At 38.0% G+C, this 23,048-nt stretch overlaps 1 protein-coding gene across 6 annotated transcripts in view; it reads right to left on the reverse strand.

Moving 5' to 3' along the window:
• Positions 1-2,345: 2,345 nt before the first annotated feature.
• The window catches only part of FAM135A (family with sequence similarity 135 member A), a 92,009-nt gene continuing 71,306 nt past the window's right edge, over positions 2,346-23,048 (reverse strand). For 5 of the 6 annotated variants that reach the window (XM_087775488.1, XM_087775487.1, XM_087775491.1 and 2 more), the window contains 4 exons: positions 18,335-18,486; positions 16,213-16,323; positions 3,995-4,108; positions 2,346-3,244 (listed from right to left, as the gene is read on the reverse strand). In XM_087775488.1, coding sequence (XP_087631614.1) covers positions 3,039-3,244; positions 3,995-4,108; positions 16,213-16,323; positions 18,335-18,486 — 583 coding nt within the window. In that variant the 3' untranslated portion in view covers positions 2,346-3,038. Of the gene's footprint in view, positions 3,245-3,994; positions 4,109-16,212; positions 16,324-18,334; positions 18,487-23,048 lie in introns of those variants that run through there. The other variant, XM_087775492.1, reaches the window with a different exon arrangement.

Genomic DNA, 23,048 nt, shown 5'->3' on the forward strand with positions numbered 1-23,048 from the left:
GGTAAATACAAATGTAGCACATGCCACAGGAATTTACTACTTGGTGATTAAATGCGATGTTTTCTTTTTTTCTTTTCCTCCCTCTGTTTACCGATCATTTCTCTCAAACAATACTGTGTGCTGCTTTGCTGTTCTAAAAAGCAGGGGACAGAAGACTTGGAGCGAAGCACAAATGCTGCAGCAGCCCAATTCAGGTGAGCCGGAACGTAAGCTGGCCGTGGGGGCTACCTGGGAAGCACGGATTGGCTCGGAGTGAAGGGTGTTTTGTGGTTACAGAGAAAGTTTTCCACCAACGTGGAATTTCTTGGCTCTGCTGCAAAGCCTGGTGATTTCCATAGTAGAACATGAGCTCTTTTTCCCAATTTACAAACAAAAGTTCAGGTGCTCTCTCATTTTATGCAATAACCTCCTACTAACATTGCTGAGAGCTTTGCGCAATAACAGTAGCAGCCTACTGCCTTCAGGAACCAAGAGACTGGCGGCTTTCTAAAGGAACGTTAAGACCTTAATTTTTATCTCTCATTCTGTAAGCAGCATAATTCTCTTTCAAGCAGCTGTAGGATACCCGCATAAAGGGGACGTCAGCGTCTACGGGAAGATGAAGCCCTGATTCAAACAGAAGAGGGGTGAGACGGAGCACTTTGTAGCTGCTCCTGCATCAGATGATGTTCAGTTACGTATACGAGAGTCCCTATTTCCATCTAGTGAACAGAAGGCAGAAATACGCGCGAGTAGGGGGAGTATGCCATGCAACGCACGCACAGTTGTCCAAAACATCCGAGACTGCGTGTTTTCGGACAGCCACCGGAAGTGTACCATGCAGTCTGTAAAAGTGCAACTTGATGTGCTTCAAGGAGAGGTTGGGGTCATCGTGCCGCTCGCTGCTGTCTCACGGCACACAAGTAGCGGCCATTCCTTTAGGACTTCAAGATGTCAAACAGCCCCCACGAAAGCTACGGTACTGAGAGGGCTACATATGGACCGCACTGGGCAATACAAATTAGAGGACAGAAAAAGAAATTAATGTTCTCTGTTCCTTGATAAACTTACATGCAGATAGCACAGGATTTCCTGCACCATCCACTGTTTCTCAAAGAACAAACCAAATTCAAGCCTCCTTACATGGATGGGATCTACTATTTACAAAAAAAAAAAATTAAAAAAGTGGCTATTTCTGCCAGGATATTGTGCTTTGCTAGTCACACAGCATGCTTTACACTTTTGGATTTCCAGAGAGATGCAGCGAGACAGACACTTTTCAGCAGTGACAGAAACGTCTACATGCTTATGTACTAAGAGTAGTTTAACTTGATCATTGTGAATCAAGGAAAATTTTTTAGATCTAGCTCCCTAAACTGATATTAAAAACTTAGCTACTAGCCAACTACTACAGTACTGTTAAACAAGACAGTTGAGATGTCAGAACTTAATTTAAATATTTACAACAGACTAGCACCATCATAATGTAAAAAAAATTATTAATAAAAGTAGGCGTTGTTAGCGTGGGAATGTATTTAAGACATCTTCGTGTCGTAAGGACTTGCCTAACACAACTCTAATAAAATACTCTTTTAAGTGTGTATATTGCCAAACTGCAGGTGGTTATCTGACATGTGTAAGCTACAGAGAAAAAAAAAAAAATACAGAGACTGTATTAACAAACCAAATGCAAAATCACTTCATTATAAACTATTATTGCTATATTCATTTCATGTAATACAAAATTATTAATTATATACAAAAAAGCCTCCTCAGAATTTTGGTAATTAGCAGAACATCTCAGTTTCTTTAATTGCTTCCATTAGAGTCATTTGTTCATTTTATTAACACCAGATGCAATAACACAATGCTAAAAATAAACATGCATTATACAACAAATTTATATTTTTCAGAAAATGTTCATTACAATTAGTGAATGCACATGTAACTCTCCCGCCCCCACCTTTAGGGAATTATTGTTTGAAACAGAGAAAAGGGAAGGAAGAACCCAAACTTAATGCTATTCAGCACCAGTAGAAAGTCAATAGACCTTTAACATTCCTGTATATCAAAAACATTTTATCTGTATCACTAAACAGGTAAAGTTTACAATATTGTCCCATTTGAAGATGTATTGATTTATATTTACAATATTTTGTAGTCAATAAAACATTTTAACAATATTTAAAAACCGCTTAAATTCATAAAAGTATTGCAGAAATTTATAACATTTACTTATTTTACGTACATACAAGGAAGTCCATGTAAAACTGTCCGTGTTCGTCTGAAGAACTGACAGAGTAGGGAGCAATTTCAATACAGGTTGCAAAACCCCAATTATTTGAAGGCAGCTATCATTAAACATTCAAAAATCCTTAGTTGCCATTTGCTTCTGAAAACTAAAGTTCCAGTAATAAAATTGAGTATGTAAACTAACGTGTTTTTGAGATCAGTAGAAAATATATTCCCACAGGCATAACATATTTAACAATGACGATAATGATTTTGTAGAAATCTGTTAAGCTGTAGTGATATCTGCACAGACAACTCGGTAACGGCCTTTGCGAGACCCACAGATATAGTAATTTTCAAATATCCAGTATTTTAGCAGCTCATTGGGTTTCCAGTTAAACGTCTTCCTACAGTGCTAAAATACGACAACTGAACGTGTTAAGACCTTATTAGAATTTTAAAATCCAATTTATTTTGGCATCTAAAGCCTCTTGTAGCCAAGTAACATTGACTTCTATAGTCTAAGAGCCAATAATAAACCAACCAAAAGTACGCACTGTGCTTGAATCGCCAAATAATTAGGTACCCAAAATTAAGAAAAAGTAATAGAAAAGTAAAAAGAACAAAATAAAAAAATATTGCACAGCCACATTACCTAGAAAGTAAAGTTGATGTTAAAAAGCCCTAAGTGTGGATGATATAAATTATCTTCCATATAAAAAGTATAAATATCTCTTAAAATACAGCTGCAGCTATACTTTAATACCACACATTATTTGATTCATCTGTTAATGAGGTAATAACCAAGTCTCTTACAATGCTTTTCTCTACTGAAAATATTTTAGGGCAGCAACGAGGAAGAATTTTTCTAAAAATATTTCTGAATCAAGAACAGCAATGTGTGCAGCTCTCCCTATGAGAGAATCTGCTGTATTGGGTAACGCGTTAATTACATTATAACGAACCAAATTACATTCCTTATTTTGAAGAACTGGCAGAAGCAGGTTCTGGATCATTTCAGCATAAATTGGTCCTGTAGAGGAAAAGAAAAGTTGTACTGTGTGAATCACCAGAAACAAATACAGTTCTTTGGCGCTGAACTCAAAATGAATGCATTCCAGAATGAGAGATGTAATGATACGTGTTACACTGTATCTGTTAAGATAGAATATATAGGAAGTTTAATTTCCCCAGAAATGTTGGAAAAATAACTTTAAGCTATGAATTTTAGTATTTGTACATTTATAGTGAGAATATGCTCATCAGTATTAATTTATTACACTATGTAAAAGGTATTTATTTGTCAATATATCATGCTAGAATGCAATTGTGCTAGGATGTCTCAACAGCAAATACAACAACCAACCATCACTGAAAATGGGAAAACTACCTTTTCTTTTAGTGCTAGCATTAAGCCTCAGCTAAAGACCGCCCACGTGCTCAACGCTACAGCTTGATGTCCTCACAAATCAAAGCTGTTCGTCCTCCCTGTTTGTGGAGTAACACATCAGGGGCTGTGCTCATCCCACCTAACTTCAGCAAAGTCTGTAAGCTAGAAATTTATTCAGTCTCATCTCCTTCTGTGTGTAACAGAACAGGGCAGATGCAGAAAGCAGTTTGGCTCCCACATGGATTTCCTCTCTCCATTACTACAAAGTAAGCCCAGAGCGTCTAAACACACAATAGAGGTGCCTCAGTTACGCACCCAAAATGAAATGGGATGCATCCGAGACCTGTGAGGTTTAACCTGAGTGGTCTGTTTATTTTGCAGGGTATTTATTACCTGACTGTTTATCCTTTAAAGCTGTTTTACACATCTCAATGCGAGCGGAGTGATAAGGAACATAACGATCCTGCAGAGATCCTACTAACACAATGTTTTTGAAGTAATGAAGACCTATAGGAAAAGAGAAAAAGGTATCTATTATAACGAATCCCTTGACAGAATAATTAAACATTTTACAACTGAAATTTGGCACCAATTTATTACCAGATCTTGCACAAAAAGGCAGGAAAATCAATTACAATAGGTAGAGCTACAGAATAATGAAATGTTGGGTACCGGCCTTTCCTCTGCACAGATTTTTAACACATACAGGCGTGACCCAGTTGTGGTGTTTCCCATTTAAACAGAGTACGGCTCAAACCTTCGTCTTGCTTCTTAGGAATAAAGTGGTCGGTTTCTGGCTGACAGAAGGGAGTAAGGCCTCCGCATTGCCTAAAGAAACCTAAAGATGGATGGTGCCTTGCCTTCACCGATGTTTCAGTCAACGGCCTAGCCGCACCAGGAGTAACGCCTAGCATCAACAAGTACAGGACAGAGCTCACCTAGGGTAGGTGCCTCTGTTAGGCACTGCCTCACCGTACGGTTTGGCCAGCTTGAGCACAGGTGCGGGGTCCACCCAACACAACTCCCCAGATATAATTAAACCTTGATAATTAAACCTAGATTTCCTACTTCTTGAACAAGCACTCCCACAGTAAGCTGATGCAAAGGTAGGAACCCCCGGTAATGACGGAGTTACAGTCCTTAATGACACTTAATTTTTGTGTTTTCTCTAAAAAGTTTCAGTAGATTTCCTGTGCTGCCCATCTGCTTTGGGCCAAACACCATGGAGCATTTTAGGAAAACAGGTTGCCTTTGCCTTAGAACAGCCCCTTCTGAATATCACAGCCCTCTACAGTTAAATACAAAGGCAACTGTTAGGCAAAACCAGAAAATGCTCAAACAGTTTAGGCGTACGTAAAGGCAAGCTATACTGAAAAGCAGCCAGCCTGAATGGTTCTCTGGGAATCTCCTAGGTGTTAGGTGCTTGCATCTTATCACTGGTAGATTTGATCCAACTCTACTCACACAAGTCCTAAGGAGTTTTGCACTGGTGCTATTAGCCCTGCTTTTAATTTCCAGAGAATAATGGTCAGATCCTGTAACGATTAGTTTTTAATTTACAAAATGTACTTAGTCCATTCCGAGAATTATAGAAATACTACAAATAAAGTCATTCTTCAAAGGTGCTTCTTGGAATCCGCAGCAAACATTTTCTGTGTTAACCTCCACGAACCAAACTTTTCTTTCAATAAAAAAAGAGATCTGATTGTGCAGGAGAAATAAATTATTTGCTCTCTGCTTTTCAGAAGCTATACTGCCAGGACAAAGTGCTGGATTCTAGTTTCCCTGTTCTCTTCAAACTGAATACATACTAAGTATTAACACATACCTGTTCTTGAAGCAAAAAATGGAGCCCAAAGTGAAAAATCTTTCCTTTTTTCAGAGGTTGTTTCCTAATTTTCAATATTTTGTACACTCCACGTGATGAAGACTACATCTTCCAAACCAAGTCAGTTACAGAAACAATGCTGAACAACTTTAGCATGTGAAAAAGTAAATGTTATCTTCCCAGTTTTCACAGAATATTGACAAAAACATAAATTCTGTACATCATACAGAAAATGCATCCAGACTAGATCCTGGTTCCTGTCCTCTTCAAATAGGAAATCTGTTTGTTTGGGGGTTATGTGTTTGTTTTTGTTTTTTTTTTCCTGTGCCCACTGAAAAACAACACTGTCTCAAAAGATCAGCTAAGTCACTGGAGTCTTTTATTTGACATCTGAAAAATGACGGCAGCAAATCTTACAGGAAGATGCAGATGTCAGTTCTAAAACGTTGTACTGAGTTGAAAAGAATGCATTTGCAATAAATCAAGGATAGGAATTCTCTGCAGGCTAACCTGTAATAGTTTTGTAAATTCCTTGGGAGTCCACCTATCTTGTATTTGGTTTTTTGATATGCACTCTCCCTAGAGAAATATCCATTAGCATTCATGTAAAAAAGTACAAAGAAGTGGACTGCCTAGATCTTTTAATCAACCTGAAGAAGGAAGAAATATCCGGGGGAATCTTTAGAGGAACATCAGTCTACATCAATCAACATTTAGACAGACTCTCTTCATCCTCACATGTGATATAACACAAACAAACAAAAAACCCCCAAACCCAAAAACAGGCTTAGGACATCAGAGTCTAATAAATTAGGCGTCCCTTTTTGGTCACAGTCTCATTTTTCTGCTTTATATTCTGGTCCATAAAAATAATGTCTTGAGCTTCCCTTCATTTTAGGCATGATAAATATCAGGAATCTTTCATTACAAAGAAGTGCTTGAGGGGACTCTTCAGTAGGAGCAAAGAAGGCATAGAGGGTATTTCATAAGCATCCATTTTATTATTTATTCCTGGGTGGTTTTTCTTTGGATGGCCCTTTGTGCCTATTTTGGAGAAAAAAGTCCAAGTCTTACATCTTGAAGTTGTTTATTCTGACATGGTTCATGTGACACGTATAGACCACATATGACTATACGGATGGGAAAGAGAGGAGTCAAAACGGCGTATATAAATGTACAGAGCCTAGCAACCCCTCGGATTTCTACAACATGAGATAACTCGAACCATTTGTCAATGTAAAGGAATTGCATGGTGTTCAACAGCGTCCTTTCTGCTCTCCAGACAGGCTATGGGACCACGCAGGACACAGGCACGGAATGACGGAATGATCTCTAATATGGAAGCGTGCAGTCCTGAACTGTGCCTAAATTAAGTGTACTTGTGGACAAAGCAGCTTACCACAATTTTTCATTTATGCAGCAGTAAAAACTGGCCCACCAGTCACCTTTACATGTTGTTCTTTCAGTTACTTCATAGATTTAAATATATTCTGCCTTTAATTAAATTAAGAATTCAGGAATAAATTGTGAACAAGAATACAGCTCAGTTAATTCCTATGATCCACACCTTTAATTTCCCACACCACACATAATACAAGATCTGTCACGCATACAGTAAGTATTAAAACAAATCCCAAACTTAGAATAATTTTAAGTAATTAATGAACCATTTTTTCCTGTGCAGCAAAATTTTCAGCTGCTGAATTAAGAAATCAACCCCAAAATCTAATTAGGCCAACATTTCCTGATTGTTGTAGCTAGGCAAAAATGCCGGAAGATTAAAAACTACTTCTGTCAGAACAAAATACATTTGAACTCATCACATCATCTACTGAACAGATCACACATTTTTGCAGAGTACTATAAAAAACACTGAGGTTGTCATTAACTAGGAGTACTGACTAAATTTTTCAACAGGATTTGAGATAGCTTAGAAAAGAACAATCCAAGTGAAAGATCACTGCTGCAATAACAAGCTTTGTCCCATATAACAGAACGATCTTTCCTGTAGTGACGAACCTTTAATAGGCTTTCCAAATTTTTATGATGATCCTTATCACCTAATGGAACTTCACTCTCAGTCAAAGGGAATTTAAGCATACAGAGAGCACAATTTCTATCATTTAACCATTGTGCCATTCATGTCGACCAGTGAATTCCGAATAACAGCATTAGTGATTATTGAATTAATGATATCTATAAATTCATGAACAATTTTTCCAAGTATGTCAAGTGGAAAAATCTGTCTGGAACAGCAGGTGTAGAGACCTGGTAACTCATAACTAACTGCAATCACAGAAGAATAAATTTTTATATACGTTCAGGCACCAGAATCAGATGTTAAGTCTGCCCTGCAGCTATAGCCAACATCCAAGTAGGGAATGGGAGATGGAGCTGCTGGCACAATGGGCTGCTGATTCTCTCCGAGACTTGTCTGGCAAAAAGGATGACAAAACTCCGTACCACTGCCCTTTAACTAATTCAAAGCAGGGCTTCAATTATTTGCAATGGACAATATTCACTGTGGATACCACAGAGCTCTTGAGCATAATCAAATCAAAATGACTTATGACAAGTTTAAAAAAAAAAAAAAAAACAACAATCTGATTCCATTAGTAAAACACCCTTTTCCTTAGGAATATACTCATCACAGAATCCTAGAATAGAATAATTTATGCTGGAAGGGACCTTTGGAGATCATCTGGTCCTACCCACCTGCTGGAAGCAGGGCCAACTTGGATGTTATATCAGGTAGCTCAGGGTCCTACCTGCTTGCTTTGACTTGAAGGAAACGGCTCGGTTTCGTCAAGGTACACTAGTCCCAACATTTTATACAATTCTGTCCATTTATATGCTTGTTTGGAAACGGGGATCTGGAAGCTTTGCCAAAATGCAGTCTGGAAATCGGGACTTCAAAAATTATGCCCTGGAAGGCAGCCATCTCCTGCAGCTGGTCTTCCGCACTGCTTTGTGAAGTTAACACATCACACGCAGAGCTAGAATCGTGCCCCAAGAATTCAAGCCTTGAGATCCTGAGACAGCTGAGGTCTCAGATTAAGGTGCCACGGTACAGATGCAAGGACGCGCAGGCTTTCAGCTGCAGTCCCACAAGAAGACTGATCAGGGAGCTAGATTTACATCAACTCAAGAGTTTCATGTCAGCTCAAACTCTGCATTGAAGATTTTACTTTAAAGAACTTGGCTCCAGATGCTACCAGACTCTTCCAACATCGTTGGAACATTGCTACTGAGCGCTGGTAAGTCCTTCCTCTTAGCGGAACTGATTAGGTTAATCTCCATGCCATGCTTACCAATAGGGATGCTATTTCAATTCTAGCCTCATCCTCATCACGAGTTATAAACCGTCACTCCCTCAAGTCAAGAGCTGAAATGCTTTTTCCCTCCACAAAGCCAAAGAGCACCACGTAAGCTAAGCTGACATCCTGTACGTAACAGACATCTCAAAGAAGAAAACACGTCAACCATGCTTATTCACTGCTGACCTGTTGTTAACATACAACTAAACGAAAATGAAAACAAACATCTTTTCCTCCTTTCAGAGACTGAGAAAATGCACATTTTTAAAGAGGGGAGATAAGGCAATAAACAAGCACATCAGAATTCCGCTAATCAAGACCTGTGAAGTACTAAAACGTATGAATCTAAGCCTACCTATGCAAGTACAAAAACATCCTGGAAGAGACTATGCCTGCACGTTCACATTTGTGAACTCTGTGGCATAAGAGAAACAGAACTGTAGAGCAACCCTCTTGGTATTAAGAATCCCTCATCCATCATAATGCCCATTTTCAGGAGAGTTTACTTTGGACTAGCTCTAGTCTGGTCCTGTGGATGCAACATGCATTGGCTGCTAAAGCTCATTCATTGTGCTCTGAAGTAAACAGGGATCACGAAGAGATTTGTTTCTGAATGCATTCCTGAGTGCTAATGTGGGCATATTCTACAGCTGAGAAATCGGACCTAAAAATAAGTTCAGAACTAAAGCTGAGGTAGAAAAATTTGCAGGTCCAACGTTTGCTGCAGGAAACACTCCCGCCAGTGAGCAAACTACTCATAACTGGGACAGAAAACAGCATTTTGAGGAAGCCAGTCTCAGCAAAGCATGCTTCTGACAGACATCATTCATTATTCATTATAGGAGAACAAGTTCTGTCTGAAGTTTTGCAGTCAGTCTACTCGCCAAATCCTTAATTGCAAATGATCAATCACAATTCATATCAAACTGGGATCTACCTCCAGGGTCTTCAGTTAATGCTGTTTCAGGTGACTGACAAGCTCAAGTTTCTGCAGGCAAAGACCAACTGATGGAACTGGACTCCGTTTTTAATATGTGTACTGACCAGTGTATTGGCATTCTAAACAAGGTATTCGGATAGAAAAGTCTTCTCTGAAATCAAACTAAAGCCAAACGTTGCATGTCACTGACATTTTTCTTAGATGATCAGAACATCAAAACCAGCCTACATATAAGTGGAACTGTTCTCTCACTGCTAGTTTCTTAACAAACAAGGCAGTGTCTCTGAACCAATAAAAAATGACCGTCTGAAGTACCATGAACAAGAAAGTGCAGATTTGTTGGGCGACAATGGCTACAAATAAAGAATTTACAGTTTATTTTCCTGGACTCCCTGGAATATGTTAGTTTTTATGAAAAACGTAACCAGCTGAGTATAAAATGTAAATAAGGTAAGAAACAAAACATTCTAATTGAAGAGAAAAAAAAAAGAGCAGCTTCTCTTGTTTACTTTGCACAAAACAAAGTGCATTAGAGAAGCTGGGAGAAGTGCTTGGGACAGTGCTCAAGTTACACCCAAAAGCATCTTCAGTTTCACTGGAGCTACTGCCTTTCCGCTGCCGCAGACAAAAATCACAATGTGCTCCAACTGGAATCGATTCTGCATTTGAATACACTGATCAAATGCATATCCTTCCTTAATCTCTTAAAATAAAAAACTTCTGGTTATTATTATTTTGGTGATATGCCAAAAAAATCAGTTGGCATTTCATAAGCTAGCCGATTTTTACATTTGATGTTAGAAAGTAAACATGAAGGTGCCGTTATGCTTAAATATTTTCTATAAGCAATAACCAATAGGTTAAGAGGAAACAGAAATCAGGAGCTGTGCAAATTCAAGAAATAGCATAAACTTTAACTCTCTTAACTTTGAATAAATAATCCTATTACCTTTTGTTCTTTATAAGGAAATAAGGTCAGCTTTTGCTCCTTATCAGCAATTAGCAATGATGGTAATTGTAAGACAGAAAATAGCTCTAGCTTATTAGAATTTTGAGTGGTCAAGTCCAGAAAGAAAACATCCAGATTTTTTTTTAAAAACAACAATCCAATCAGAAATGGCATATATTTCAGTCTCAATTTCTTCCCACTACCTGCTATTATTCTCTGAAATAAAGATTTATTTTCAGAGGGTAACCTATTACATGGCCTGAATTTTTTTTTTTTTTCGTAATTCTTAAACTTGAAGATAAGATATAAGAGGGCTTTTCAAGGTTGCTTTAACAATTTAACTTTTTAAGGTCACTCTTTCTGCTTTAACTAACTTGATAGCTGGGCAATGAATGAGTTGTTCTTGACTTTTAAAAAATATCCTACAACTGTAACACTCCGTTAAGTGCATAAAAGCAAAACTAGCTGACAGACAAACCACATACGATGCTCGAGAAAAAACAGAGACTTAGAAAAGCAGACAGTTAATCATCATCATCACTTGTCATCTGCTGTAATTTACTGAATCAATCATTTCAAAAGGCATTTACTATTTTTAAGAATCAATTCCTATTTATACACCAGAAACAGATAAAGACAATTGTTGAAATAAGTTATCTGTCATTCTGCCTTGAAGAATTACTTGAAAATGAAACTCAAATGTTCCCGGAGTTCACCTGCTAAATGAGAGCTAACTGTATCTCCAATGCTAGGTCTGAGGAAAATCTGCAAACAAAACTCTTATCCAGATATAATTCTACAAGAACAATCAAATGAACACGTTGCAAATCATAGATTCTGTGTTTAGGTAAACGTATTTTGTTTTCATTTAAGAATACCAACATCAATTAATGACAATAACAACTTTTTAACACAAGTTTTGTCACTTAGATGAATCACTATTCCGGCATGTAGTTATATTTACCAGGCACAACACAGCATATTGACCAATTTACACCAAGGTTCCTGGCAAATAACAAACTTGACTTGGCCCCAGCTATTTTTAAAACAAACAAACAAACAAACAAAAAATCAGACCACGACTAATGATAATACGCATCTACTGCTTGAGTATGAACCATGTACACATCACACCTTCATCAGCTTTTATCTCAGAACTCTGTAATTATCAGTCACTCCTAGCAAAGGATGAAATACAATACGTAAATAGAGGCACTGTAACAACTGTAGCTGTTAGGAAAACCTATTTGTTTCTGTGGTGGTGCATTCCCCGCCCCCCTTCCTCTGGACCCCTTTACGATCATAGGGACCCCCATCAAGGCCTTTGAGCAATGAGTCTGGCGGTTGAGCGCCCCTTGGCCGTGCCGGGCACCGGTGCGTGGCTGAGCTGGGGAACGAGAATGCCTTGATCTCACCTGGCACCATCAGCCACCCCTGACAGCTTGGGAACACCTCACTGTGTGAACTCGGGCGGATCGCTACGGGAGGATCCTGCTTGCCTGGCTGAGATGGACAAGAACTCGGCAATTACCGACCTGAATTGTGGCCAGAATGGAAATTTACTGATGCCTAAAGCCAATCATCTCACAACCCTATAAACAGCGGTACCACGGGAGACCCGTTCAGCTCTCCTGGACCACAGCGGGCTGCGCCAGAGCCTCCCCCTGAGCGGGACGCCTCCCCGAGCTCCAAACCCTTATGTTTGGATGCGGAGGCCTGGCAACAGGCCCCGGGCTGACCTCCGGCGCCCTTCGCTCCTTGAGCTCGACTTTCGCCCATTGAGACCGTCATCTGAAGTGAGTATTTCACTGGACTCGAGGGGAATTTTTACCAGGTACCTTTCTTTACCTGCGCATATTGCATTCTCACTGAACCCGAGGGAATTTTTAATAGGTACCTTTAGCTGCGCATATAGTGAGTATTTCACCAAACTTGCGATCAATTACTAGGTACCTTTATTAGGCCGTGTGTGTGTGTGAATCATTTCAAATATTGTAGTAGACCTCATTTAATCACTTCACAGATGCTAGAGTAACCAATGACTAGTTACTGCTAAATTCTTGTGATTCTTTCCTTACTATGAACCACTCATTCGCGACAGTTTCTTACTGGGTGCTTTAAAAAAATCCTATTGAAAGATTTTACAGTAAAGGAAAACTGAGGTAGAGAACCTAAAGAAACTAAGAGCAAGTTCTGGGTAACCATTCCTTCAGCAAGTAATGACAGACTGACTTACACTGTCCTAAGGAAGAGTTGCATGATAAAGATGGGAGGGATTTATTAATGATTTATTTATAATTTTTCAGTTTCATTTTTCAGTTGCGAAGGTTCTTTTGAAGTCTGAATCTATTGTTATGTGAGAATTTTGCATGTGCTCAGAAGACTCACAATTCTTTTTGCAACATCACACACAAAACCTGCTTCTCCTGATGGAATATGCTGTAAGCTCTCTACATTAAAGCATTACAACTCCTTTCAGAACAGATTTTTTTGAGAGCGCGCTCTGGGAAGAGAAATAGCTCAGAAGTTTTGGCAGCAGCAGAGAAACTGACTGCTGCTGCTTCTTACTATGAGATGCAAGAGCCTGAGGTGATGTCCTGCCATGAAGCCCAACCTTGCCCCAGACGGGGAGGAAAAAGCAAGATTGGTAAAAATGTTTGTCATAGATCCTCCTAGATGCGTTGTTGTGATAGAAGCAGCACTGAGAAAGAGTTATCAGAAACGTGTTCATGATTGCAAGATTTCCGGTATTAACTGGTACTGCTCCAGGATTTAGAACACAGAATGAATATAAGCACAAATCTCTTGTTTCTGAATGATGCTAAGCATTAGTACTTACTGGAGCTTCTTTTTAAGGGTGGAAGGGGAGATGCTCAACTGTACTTTCACCTACAGTGCTCGACAGAAAGTAGGAACTTCATCCATTTTGGGGTTAAGCAACAAGACAATGCGTTTAACAGAAATGTTCTCCGGCAAATTGGAGAACTAGAGCCACAAACCACCATACAACAACGTGGCTGAGACCTAGACCCTCAAAACATCACCTGCTGGGCCCACGGCCACTTTTAGGGATAATCTTGAAACCCACTGGACCACAGCAGAGTTGCAATAGTAGCGAGTTTTGCTGCCTTAGGGATTTTCCCAGCTGCAAAGCCAGCATCTGAAGAAGACACCACATTAAACAGCAACAGATGTTTCTGCATCTTAGACTCCTATTTTCCTATAGGATTAGAAAAATCAACAGTAGTTGCAAAGTCAGGGGTATACTTCTCAACAGCACTGTCAATCTCTTGCACGTAGCCTGGGATAAAGTGGTTCCTGGTAACACTTATGTTTAGAATGCCTATAGAAAACAGCTCGCAAATTCTCTGGATTGAAAATCTGAAGAGAAACTGCACAGTTAGGGGAATCCCAAACTCCTCTCAGCCAGTGTCTGAGAGTCAAGCATAGCCAATACCATATGCCCACTGAATCAACAAAGAGATGGCAGGACAGAAGCATGCCTTGTACAGATATTAAGAGTTAAAGACACCAACACCTACAGTGTACATAAAGTCTATTAACTAAACCCTCGAAGAAAAACTTTCTTCCTTCTCTTTTAGGGAAGTGTAAAGCTTGCTTTCTTTTCTCCTTAAATAAAATTATCGAACTTTCACATCTCTTCCTCCTTCTCCCCCAACCTCTCCTTCTCCCTCACACCAAGCTCAGTGAAGGACCTGGAAACAAGATGGTGTATGAGGCTGTGGCCCAAGATACAGCTCTTTCCATCTCTTCAGTAAGAAGGTAGAAAAAGGAAACTGAGCCCTAAGACTTTTAGTCTCCTTCTACAGTTTATGGGGAATAAAGTCTGAAACACGTCACAACTCTTAAGACAATGCTATCTAGGTCTTTCAAGAAGCCTGTCACATAGAGATCTGTCGTAAGAAAATATGTCTTATTTCTCGAATAGACAGCAATATTCAAATACCAGTGTCTCTACTCATGCTGAGATATATACGCATAAAAATAAGGAATACCAAATTCTTTAAAGCGAACTGATTAATTAATCTGATTATAACACAGGTCCCACAGTCTTACCCAGCATCCACTGTGTAATTTCACAGAAGCTCATAACTTCTGTTTGGGATCAAACATTTATTTTCAAAAGACCGCAAAGCTACACTGAGAGCACTTCAGCTGATGGTGGTCCAGTTGCTACAATAATTTTTAACTTCCCAGTTCACCTTTAAATACCAGTTCAGCCTTAAATATCACCTTACCAGCAACAAAGTCACTTTGTGATAGCAGATTTTGAACAGAAGGGGAAAAAATCCCAAGTTTTTCTAATACCAGTTTTTCATCAACATTCTATCTTATCCATGATTTTTCTTCTTGCTCTGTATTCTTTTCTGCTTCTTCCAAGTCCTGTAAGTTTTATATTCTAACACCTCAAGAGCTAGATGTCAGTCTTTTCCTTTACGTATCTTTGTACTGCTTTGCTCTCAACAAAGTTTCAGCTGTGACACCCAGAAATATTTTCATGGAGAACATGCCCAAGTTTTTCACAAAACACCATGAGCATCTCTGGCTCCACAACTGCTTGCCTGACACACATATAGAAATACCTGTCAGATAAATCCTCAGTAACTTTATAATGCTTAATAGAAACTACCCCTCAACTGGCACATTCTTCACTACCAAAACTGGCTCACAGCCAACAGCTGAAATAAGAATATTCAAACCAGGGAAATTGTATGAATGATATAGTACGAATAATTTTTTTTTTTTTTTTAGCTATTATGCTAAGTACAACTCCTCCTTTCTTTATCAAAACGAGTTTTTGTTTTCCCGGCCCATCTTAATGACGAAATAAGACAGGTTGGCAAAAACTTTAAAGCAGAGTTTTACGTTTATAGAATAGATAAGAAAAATAGATAAGAAACAGGTAATCCTAAATGAGCGTATATGTACTTGATTTATCACACTAGCTTCGGTGGCTCAAGAGGAAGCTGATTTTGTGTGCATATATATATACACACACGTATATATATGTGTGTGTGTATATACACACATATATATATACACACGTATACATATGTGTGTGTGTATATACACACATATATACACACACACGTATATATATGTGTGTGTGTATATACACACATATATACACACACACGTATATATATGTGTGTGTGTATATACACACATATATACACACACACGTATATATATGTGTGTGTGTATATACACACATATATATACACACACGTATATATATGTGTGTGTATATACACACATATATATACACACACGTATATATATGTGTGTGGGTGTGTATATATATATATATACAGTGCACAGTGGCTGCACTCAGAACTTCTGCTCATTAGCTAGGAAGGAAAGTATCAAATCAATGGTCCACCTCTGCAACAAACATGGTTTATTGTTTATTTTACTTGAAGAATATGGGACTAGAGCCAAAATAACTCTTATATAAACTGAAACAGGAGCTTGTTGGAACATTTTTTTCCAGGTTTCCTATTCACATTTATGTACAGTGGTCTTTAAAAGATAATAAGTATTAACCAAGCTTACCTGCTTTTTTACTAAGTTTGTATAAGAATGTTTGTCGTGGATCTGAATGGTCTCGACACGTCAATTGCAATAAAGAACCAGACTTCTTCCACTTCTGCATAAACCACAGTCCTGCATTGTTAGGTACAACATGAGTATAGATACACAATAAAATACAAAACCTAATTAAACGTAAGTAAAAGTAGGTGAAGTCCATATATTTAGCTCCTCAGATGTTAGTTTTATTTTTCATGTCAGCACTGTCAAGCCCAGAAACATTTAAAATTTTTGTTCATTATTCTTTCCTGTCCACATAAAATAAAGCACGAAGACCATTATTTCCACTAATGTACATGCCTTTCTAGAAGAAAAAAAAAACTATACTTACAAAAAGTGAAAATACATTAATAAGTTAGCCATAAGGCAATATACAAACTATTTCAATAACTTACAGAATATTAGAACGTTTTGATGTTGAAATATGTAGCACTGAACAACAAGCATTACTTCTCAGATTTCTAAAGATAACTTTATAGAACCACTGAATTCATTAAATATAACTTGAACAAAGGAAGCAGAATTTTCTGGGAGGAAAATCATAGTATTATATTTTCTACGATGCTGTACCCTCTTCATCAGTCAGTGAGCAAAGCTGGCTGGCTAACTGGCCTTTCAGAAAATCTTGTCTCCCTTGCCAAGCAAAAGAAAAGCAAGCAAGCAAGCAAGCAAGCCCTTACAGCCTCAAGCACATGTTGAGTCAACCCTCAAGGAAACAGTTATCTTTTACTGAAGGAATTTATTGAAGGTCATTAATGTATACACACAATATAGTAATTTAGACTTCAATACCCATTACTTATTATCTTGGTATTTTCCAAAATCTTAAGGAGTTTGAAATATAAAGGAAGATTATTATATGAAAAGGACATTTTGTACAGTCTTCAACTACAAAAGAGATTAAATACTCCAGAAATCCTTATTTTTTCAGTCAACATATTCTGGATTATACTTTGATAGCTTTAACCTTAGTTAACTGAAAGCCATTTGCTAGTGATTATATAAACAAGCAAACAGCCCTGCCTCTTTGTAGCCTGGAAAACTGCAATTTCTAAAAGCAAAGTAATGCTAACACTTTTGGGTGATTTGAGTGAGATTCAGTCACAGATTAAAATACGTGAAAGAAACTGTCCACAGATATACTAGGTTCAATGCCCAGTAGGTGCCCAGAGTGATTTATATTGTAGATGTCTTAATCCTGAAGTGAACCTCGCTGGTAGCGTATTGACGGCTATAAACGGTACCAGTTCAACCCAATTCAAAGAGCTCTCACATTCCCCCTGTTTCTACAAACTCCAACAGTAACTCCCGTTAGCCAGCAATTCCTGTCCACTTTTCTTAAGCTCAACACGTGAGTTAAAAGTTTTTCCTCCTCATTTTTGTATGAAACAATAACAAAATCAATAAATAAACTGGCACTAAACAAAGTAATTCATGACTTTTAGAGTGTTTTTAAAGAGTTTAATGAGCATGTTTATATTTAGTGAAAATAAGTGTTACTCATTTTGGGTTTGGGCTCTCCAAGGTAGGTGGTAATCTCAGAAACAAGTTTTCCTTTAAAAATTTGATGTTACCTGAAAATATTTTCTAACATTTATTTTTAAAGTCAGCAGTTTCTACAAGTTCTCCTAGAGCTACATTTCATCTTTAGAAAAACAGACATTCATAAGGTACAACCACATCTGCAGAAACACACTGCAGGTGGTAAGGTTTACTGTAAGACATTTTTGAGAGAGAAAAGACACTACTAGTAGTTCAGAATTATTTTAATGCATATTACCTACTTGTTTTGCTGATTAAGTATATTAAAATTCAGTTTATAATAAATTGAGCTCAACACATTGAAACTGGAGTTTCTTTACAGTGTAATAGAAAACCTGAATCAAACATATGGGAAAACACTTATGTCAACCATCTCTTGCACATCCTTCTATAGATACTCTATTTTTATAACACTTCTCTCTTCTTATGACAGTGAAGTGTGCACTTTCTCATAATCAAAGTAATGCAGAAATATGCACCCCACATGAAACTGCTAAGTGCATTTCAAAGACAAAAACTTATACTACTGAAAATACTACTTTACCTGTATTAACAAGAGCACTGCTGTTGTAGAGGGTACCAAGATGTGGTCCAGACAGAGACAGGAAGGTATGAAGTTTGTTGAGGTAATATTTAAATCGAGGTCTTGTGAGCACTGAACGGATTATTAAATTACCCAGTGAGTGTCCAATAAAGCTGTTTAAAAACAAAAAACAGTATAACATAGAATTTGATGGCAATCTTTTTTGCTTTTAAACACAGAAAAATAAAAAACTGGTGTCATAAAATGCTGAAAGAGCACAGGAGAAAATTAACGAAAAGTTTCCATTCAGAAGCCTGTATTTTAGGTCACACAGAAAACATAGCTTGTCCATATCTCCCAAGCTGCACAAACTCGTTACAAACATGTTCTGAGCTCTTCGAGAATTATTTTATACATCATTTTTGAAAAGCTAGTGAAAACAAACTATCCTTCCACCAGCATCTCCCACCCAAACCCAAGATTATTTCTGGTTGTATTTCCCTTAGCACCAAGTATTCAGAAAATATTTTATGAGCCGTGCATGACTGAATAAATCACTACTTTGGCATGTGATGGCATTTAATATGATAAATGCATGAGAGTTACTGAAACAGCCTAGTAGAGAAGGATTCCAAAAGTACTCCTATAAGGGGGAATACCATTACTTAACTGAATCTGATTACTTTAAAATTGAAGCAACGTCTCAAATCTGCTTAGCAGTTGGACCAAAATAAGTGATTATCAGCTTGAGCGAGGCAATTGAAGAATATGTGTCTGCTGGGAGAATAGTACATTTAGTTGTTTCCCTGGTTAAGTGAGTTACGGGAAAGATGGACGGGCCTCTTTAGCTTCATGTATCTAAGAATAATTATTAATTATTAATCTGAGATGCCTACTGTTGTACCCACAAGTCTGTATAAAGCATTTCTTTAGAAAGGACACTACAAAATAAAGCAATTCTAGTTATTATGCAGTTATGCTTACAAATCCGTGCTGAGGTAAGGACCGTACCATCCTAGGCACTGACTTAAAGAGGATATGGTAGAGACAAGACTCACAAAATTAGAAGGAAAAATTGCCTTCCTCTTTCACAAATGTAATCTTAGGACATGGAGAGAACAACCAACCATCCAAAAATATACAGTAGAACTACCGTGGCTGGATCATATAGGTGCCACAACATTACACCCATAAGATCATCCTTCCCTTTTGCTCTGTATCGCTACATTTGTCAACAAAAATAGCTAAAACAAAGCTACAAGTAATAATGTGTAAAATACAGTCCTAAAAATGTTTAACTGTTTAATTGCTTCCCAAGCAAGAATTATTGAGTCTGAAAATTCCAGTTTAAAGCTAAATGAAAAAAATTCCAACATTAGGTTTCAAAACAGCAGGGCCACCCCTGAACTCCTAAACTCCGTCATAATTATACATTTCTATGACAAAATAGGCTATTTGTTCCTTACCAATACACAGTTTAAGCATGTATGTATATTCTTGTCGTTCGCTTTTACTACTAGATTTTCAAAATGTCTGCAATATCAGAAATTCTTTGCCACAGCTTGCTATGTCTGCCTAACTAATTTAGAAATGAAGGATATGTATCCTCTGTGCTGTCAGCACAACAGCAGTGCATTTGCAGAACAAAATACTGAGCTGCTGACTCTCTTGAATACTAAAATTTATAACCATTCTCTCAGAGCACATCATAAAGTCCATACTAGAAAAAACAAAACCGTAGATTTCTTTAGGAACAAGAAAATGTCCACAGAAATTGAGTGTGTTTATCCTGAAGATGATCTGCATCACACAATTGCTCTAATTGCTCTTGAGTAAAAGAGATTATTTTCTAAAGATCCGAACATTAGCAGAGATGTTCTCTTGACGGTTCTCTGACAGTTCATCCACTATTTATTAAACGTCATAAAAGCACGAGAAACTCTTATATTGTACTATAACAAAGGACAATTTCATTAGTGGAAAAAACAGTGATCCATCAATCAATCCTATCATCCTCAAGAATACGGGCATACCTGAACCAAAACTTGAGAAACACGAAAGATCCATTTGAGGAAAAAAAGGTGTTCACAATTAGCTATGTGAATGTACCTCACAGATTAAACACTTGTTCTTAATTTGTAAAGACTTAGAAAAATAACAAAGGGTACAGTAATATCTTGTGCTCAAATTCTGATGTTTAGGTGAACACGTAATAAGCTTTTAATATTATTTTCTAAAAGAGAGAGGTTTAAGGATTTGCTCAAAACAAAAAGGGAGGAAAAGGAAAACCCTTCAAAAAGGGTTTTGAAAGTGTAAGACAAAAACATAACCCATCCTACTCATTCATTGTTTTGGATACCTGCAACTGTGGGATGCTCTGCAAAACCAATGCATTTCTGAACAGTAGGTGGCAATATTACCATCTTTTGAATACAAGATACCATTAACACACTGAAGTAGCAGAACTATACTGTAGTATTTATATGCGTATTACGGCACAAGTCTACCAAGTCAGATCATACTGGAAAATTAGACACAGTAAAGCCTCATTACTCTGTGCTAACAAACAAAAAATCTTGTCCAACTATAAACATTTCATGAAAGGAAAAAAAAAATACCCATCAAATCCATAATCAAAAAGGTGCTGAAACAATTAACAGATGTTTTAATATATGCATAGCACTAAAAATTGCCTTTTTTGTGAGCCAATGTTACTTAGGGAAGAAGATGACAAGCTGAATAATCCAACTGAGGTGAAAGTCCAGTACAGGTCATCAGAAATTTATGTAAGACCTGACATGAGGAAAATGGTTTCTGAAACTACACTATAAGTGCATGTGGTTTATTTCCTAGCTATGTGGTGACCTGCAACAGGTTCCATCCTCACGGATACTCAAAACTTCAATGGGGATGACTGAGCCATTTGACTTGCTTCAAAGTTGCATTAACTTTGCAGGTGGCACCGGTATGAGCGGGTAACTGGTCCAAGATGACCTCCAGAGGTCCCCTCAACCTAAAGTATTCTGCGATTCTTTACAAACAGTTGTTTTATAAGACAAGCTGCTGTTGGTTTGAATCAAGCCTCCAGTTCATGCTTGCTACACACTCGTAGTGAGCACAAAGATTTTGTTCAGAGGAGATCAACGCATGTGTTGGGTAGTGCGCTGGTACAATAACTGGTGTTAGCTTTGGCACTACCAAAAATGTTGGTTCATGGAAGTTGACACTATAGTATGGCTCTGGGTTCTGATGGTACAGGGAGTGCCTTTTCTTATCTCAGTATAAAAATGTAGAACAATAAATAGGATATTGCCATTAGCACGAGGCTTTGCATTCACCTGACAGTGCAGAACCTCAGAATTCTTGACGTGTCTTGGCCTGAGCTGATTTTAGTTTGTTTTATCTGTGACAACAATCGTCTGGCAGCAAAGTAACAAGTCAGGCCTAAAGTTGCTTTAGTTTCACTATAGTTTCTATTAATAACAAGTAGTTATTCTGTGTGGCTTGAACTGTGTATCACTAGAGTAAAGCGTGGTGTGGAAGAGTGCAGACACAGGTATCGGATGCCAGAGGTCCCCAATGGTCTATCAATGGTCACTGCAGAAGCACAATCTTGTAACTCAGGAAAGAAAGCCAGATAACAGAGAATGGGGAAAAAAAAAAAAAAAAAAGAGTAAATGGGAAACAAAAGAAAGAGCATGTGGGCAGACTGAAAATATGAAAGTCTGAAAATAAATCCAGGCAAACCCAAGGCCAGGGAGGCAGAAACCCCCATCACGAACATCAGCCTCCTTACACTGAAGCCCCAGGATACTGATATCCCACTGCTTAAGGAAGACAGAAACTACTGATCTTAGGGCCCAGAGAGTTTCTGGAATGGAAGCCTACCACCTGAGAAAAGATACTGAAAAGTTTCTGTGTAACAATTGTAGCCATATTAATAATGGGATTTTTCTGCATTCATTTGGACTATGAATGTCAGTAGTACTGTAACTAGACTAATAGTAATTTTCTGCATTTTTATGAGATTATTAAAACACTAATTGGACTAACAATAAATTCTTAGCTCTGCATACGAAGTGCGTTCCCTTTTGCCCATAACAAGACTTTGAGCGTAAAAGAGGGACTGAACAGGTATTTCTGACACACAATGCTGTCAGCTTCTTTGCCATACAAAATCATTATAAGTCTGGAGACTGACTTCTGATTTGACTCAGCTATTGAACAGCACTTGTACAGAGAACACTTCCTTTAGTAGACAGGGAGATTTTATGAGGTGAAACTAGCATCATTCAGGAGAGCATGGCTAACTAGCACAAAGTCTGCTTTCTTTACAGTGGGACAGCCAAAACGAGGTAGGAACGCATCGGCTACTTGAACAGAGGATTTCTCAATAGTACTTTCCTCAGCTTTCTGGGTCATCCCTTCAAGGACTTGCATATAAGCACATCTCTTTCTGAAAGCCCTCTCATGTAGCTACCAGGAAACAGCTGCAGGATCCGCTGATAGGTTTAACTTTCTCATAAGAAAAGCTAAAGTTGAGAGATGGAGACTTCTGCTTCGGCAGGGTCAATCACAAGTATACATCTTGAAGAGGAAACTAAAATAAAAATTGGTAATTTCTTTTTTCTTTCAAGGGACAAGTAATAACCAAAACTGAAAAAATATTTACAAATTGAAAGTCTTATGAGAGAAGCAAAGCATGAACTCTCAGAACTCTCCTTTCCCATACCGA

This window comes from Nipponia nippon, unplaced genomic scaffold, assembly GCF_047370975.1.
Source record: "Nipponia nippon isolate SJK-2023a ecotype South Korea unplaced genomic scaffold, ASM4737097v1 scaffold_4, whole genome shotgun sequence".
Lineage (NCBI taxonomy): Eukaryota > Metazoa > Chordata > Aves > Pelecaniformes > Threskiornithidae > Nipponia > Nipponia nippon.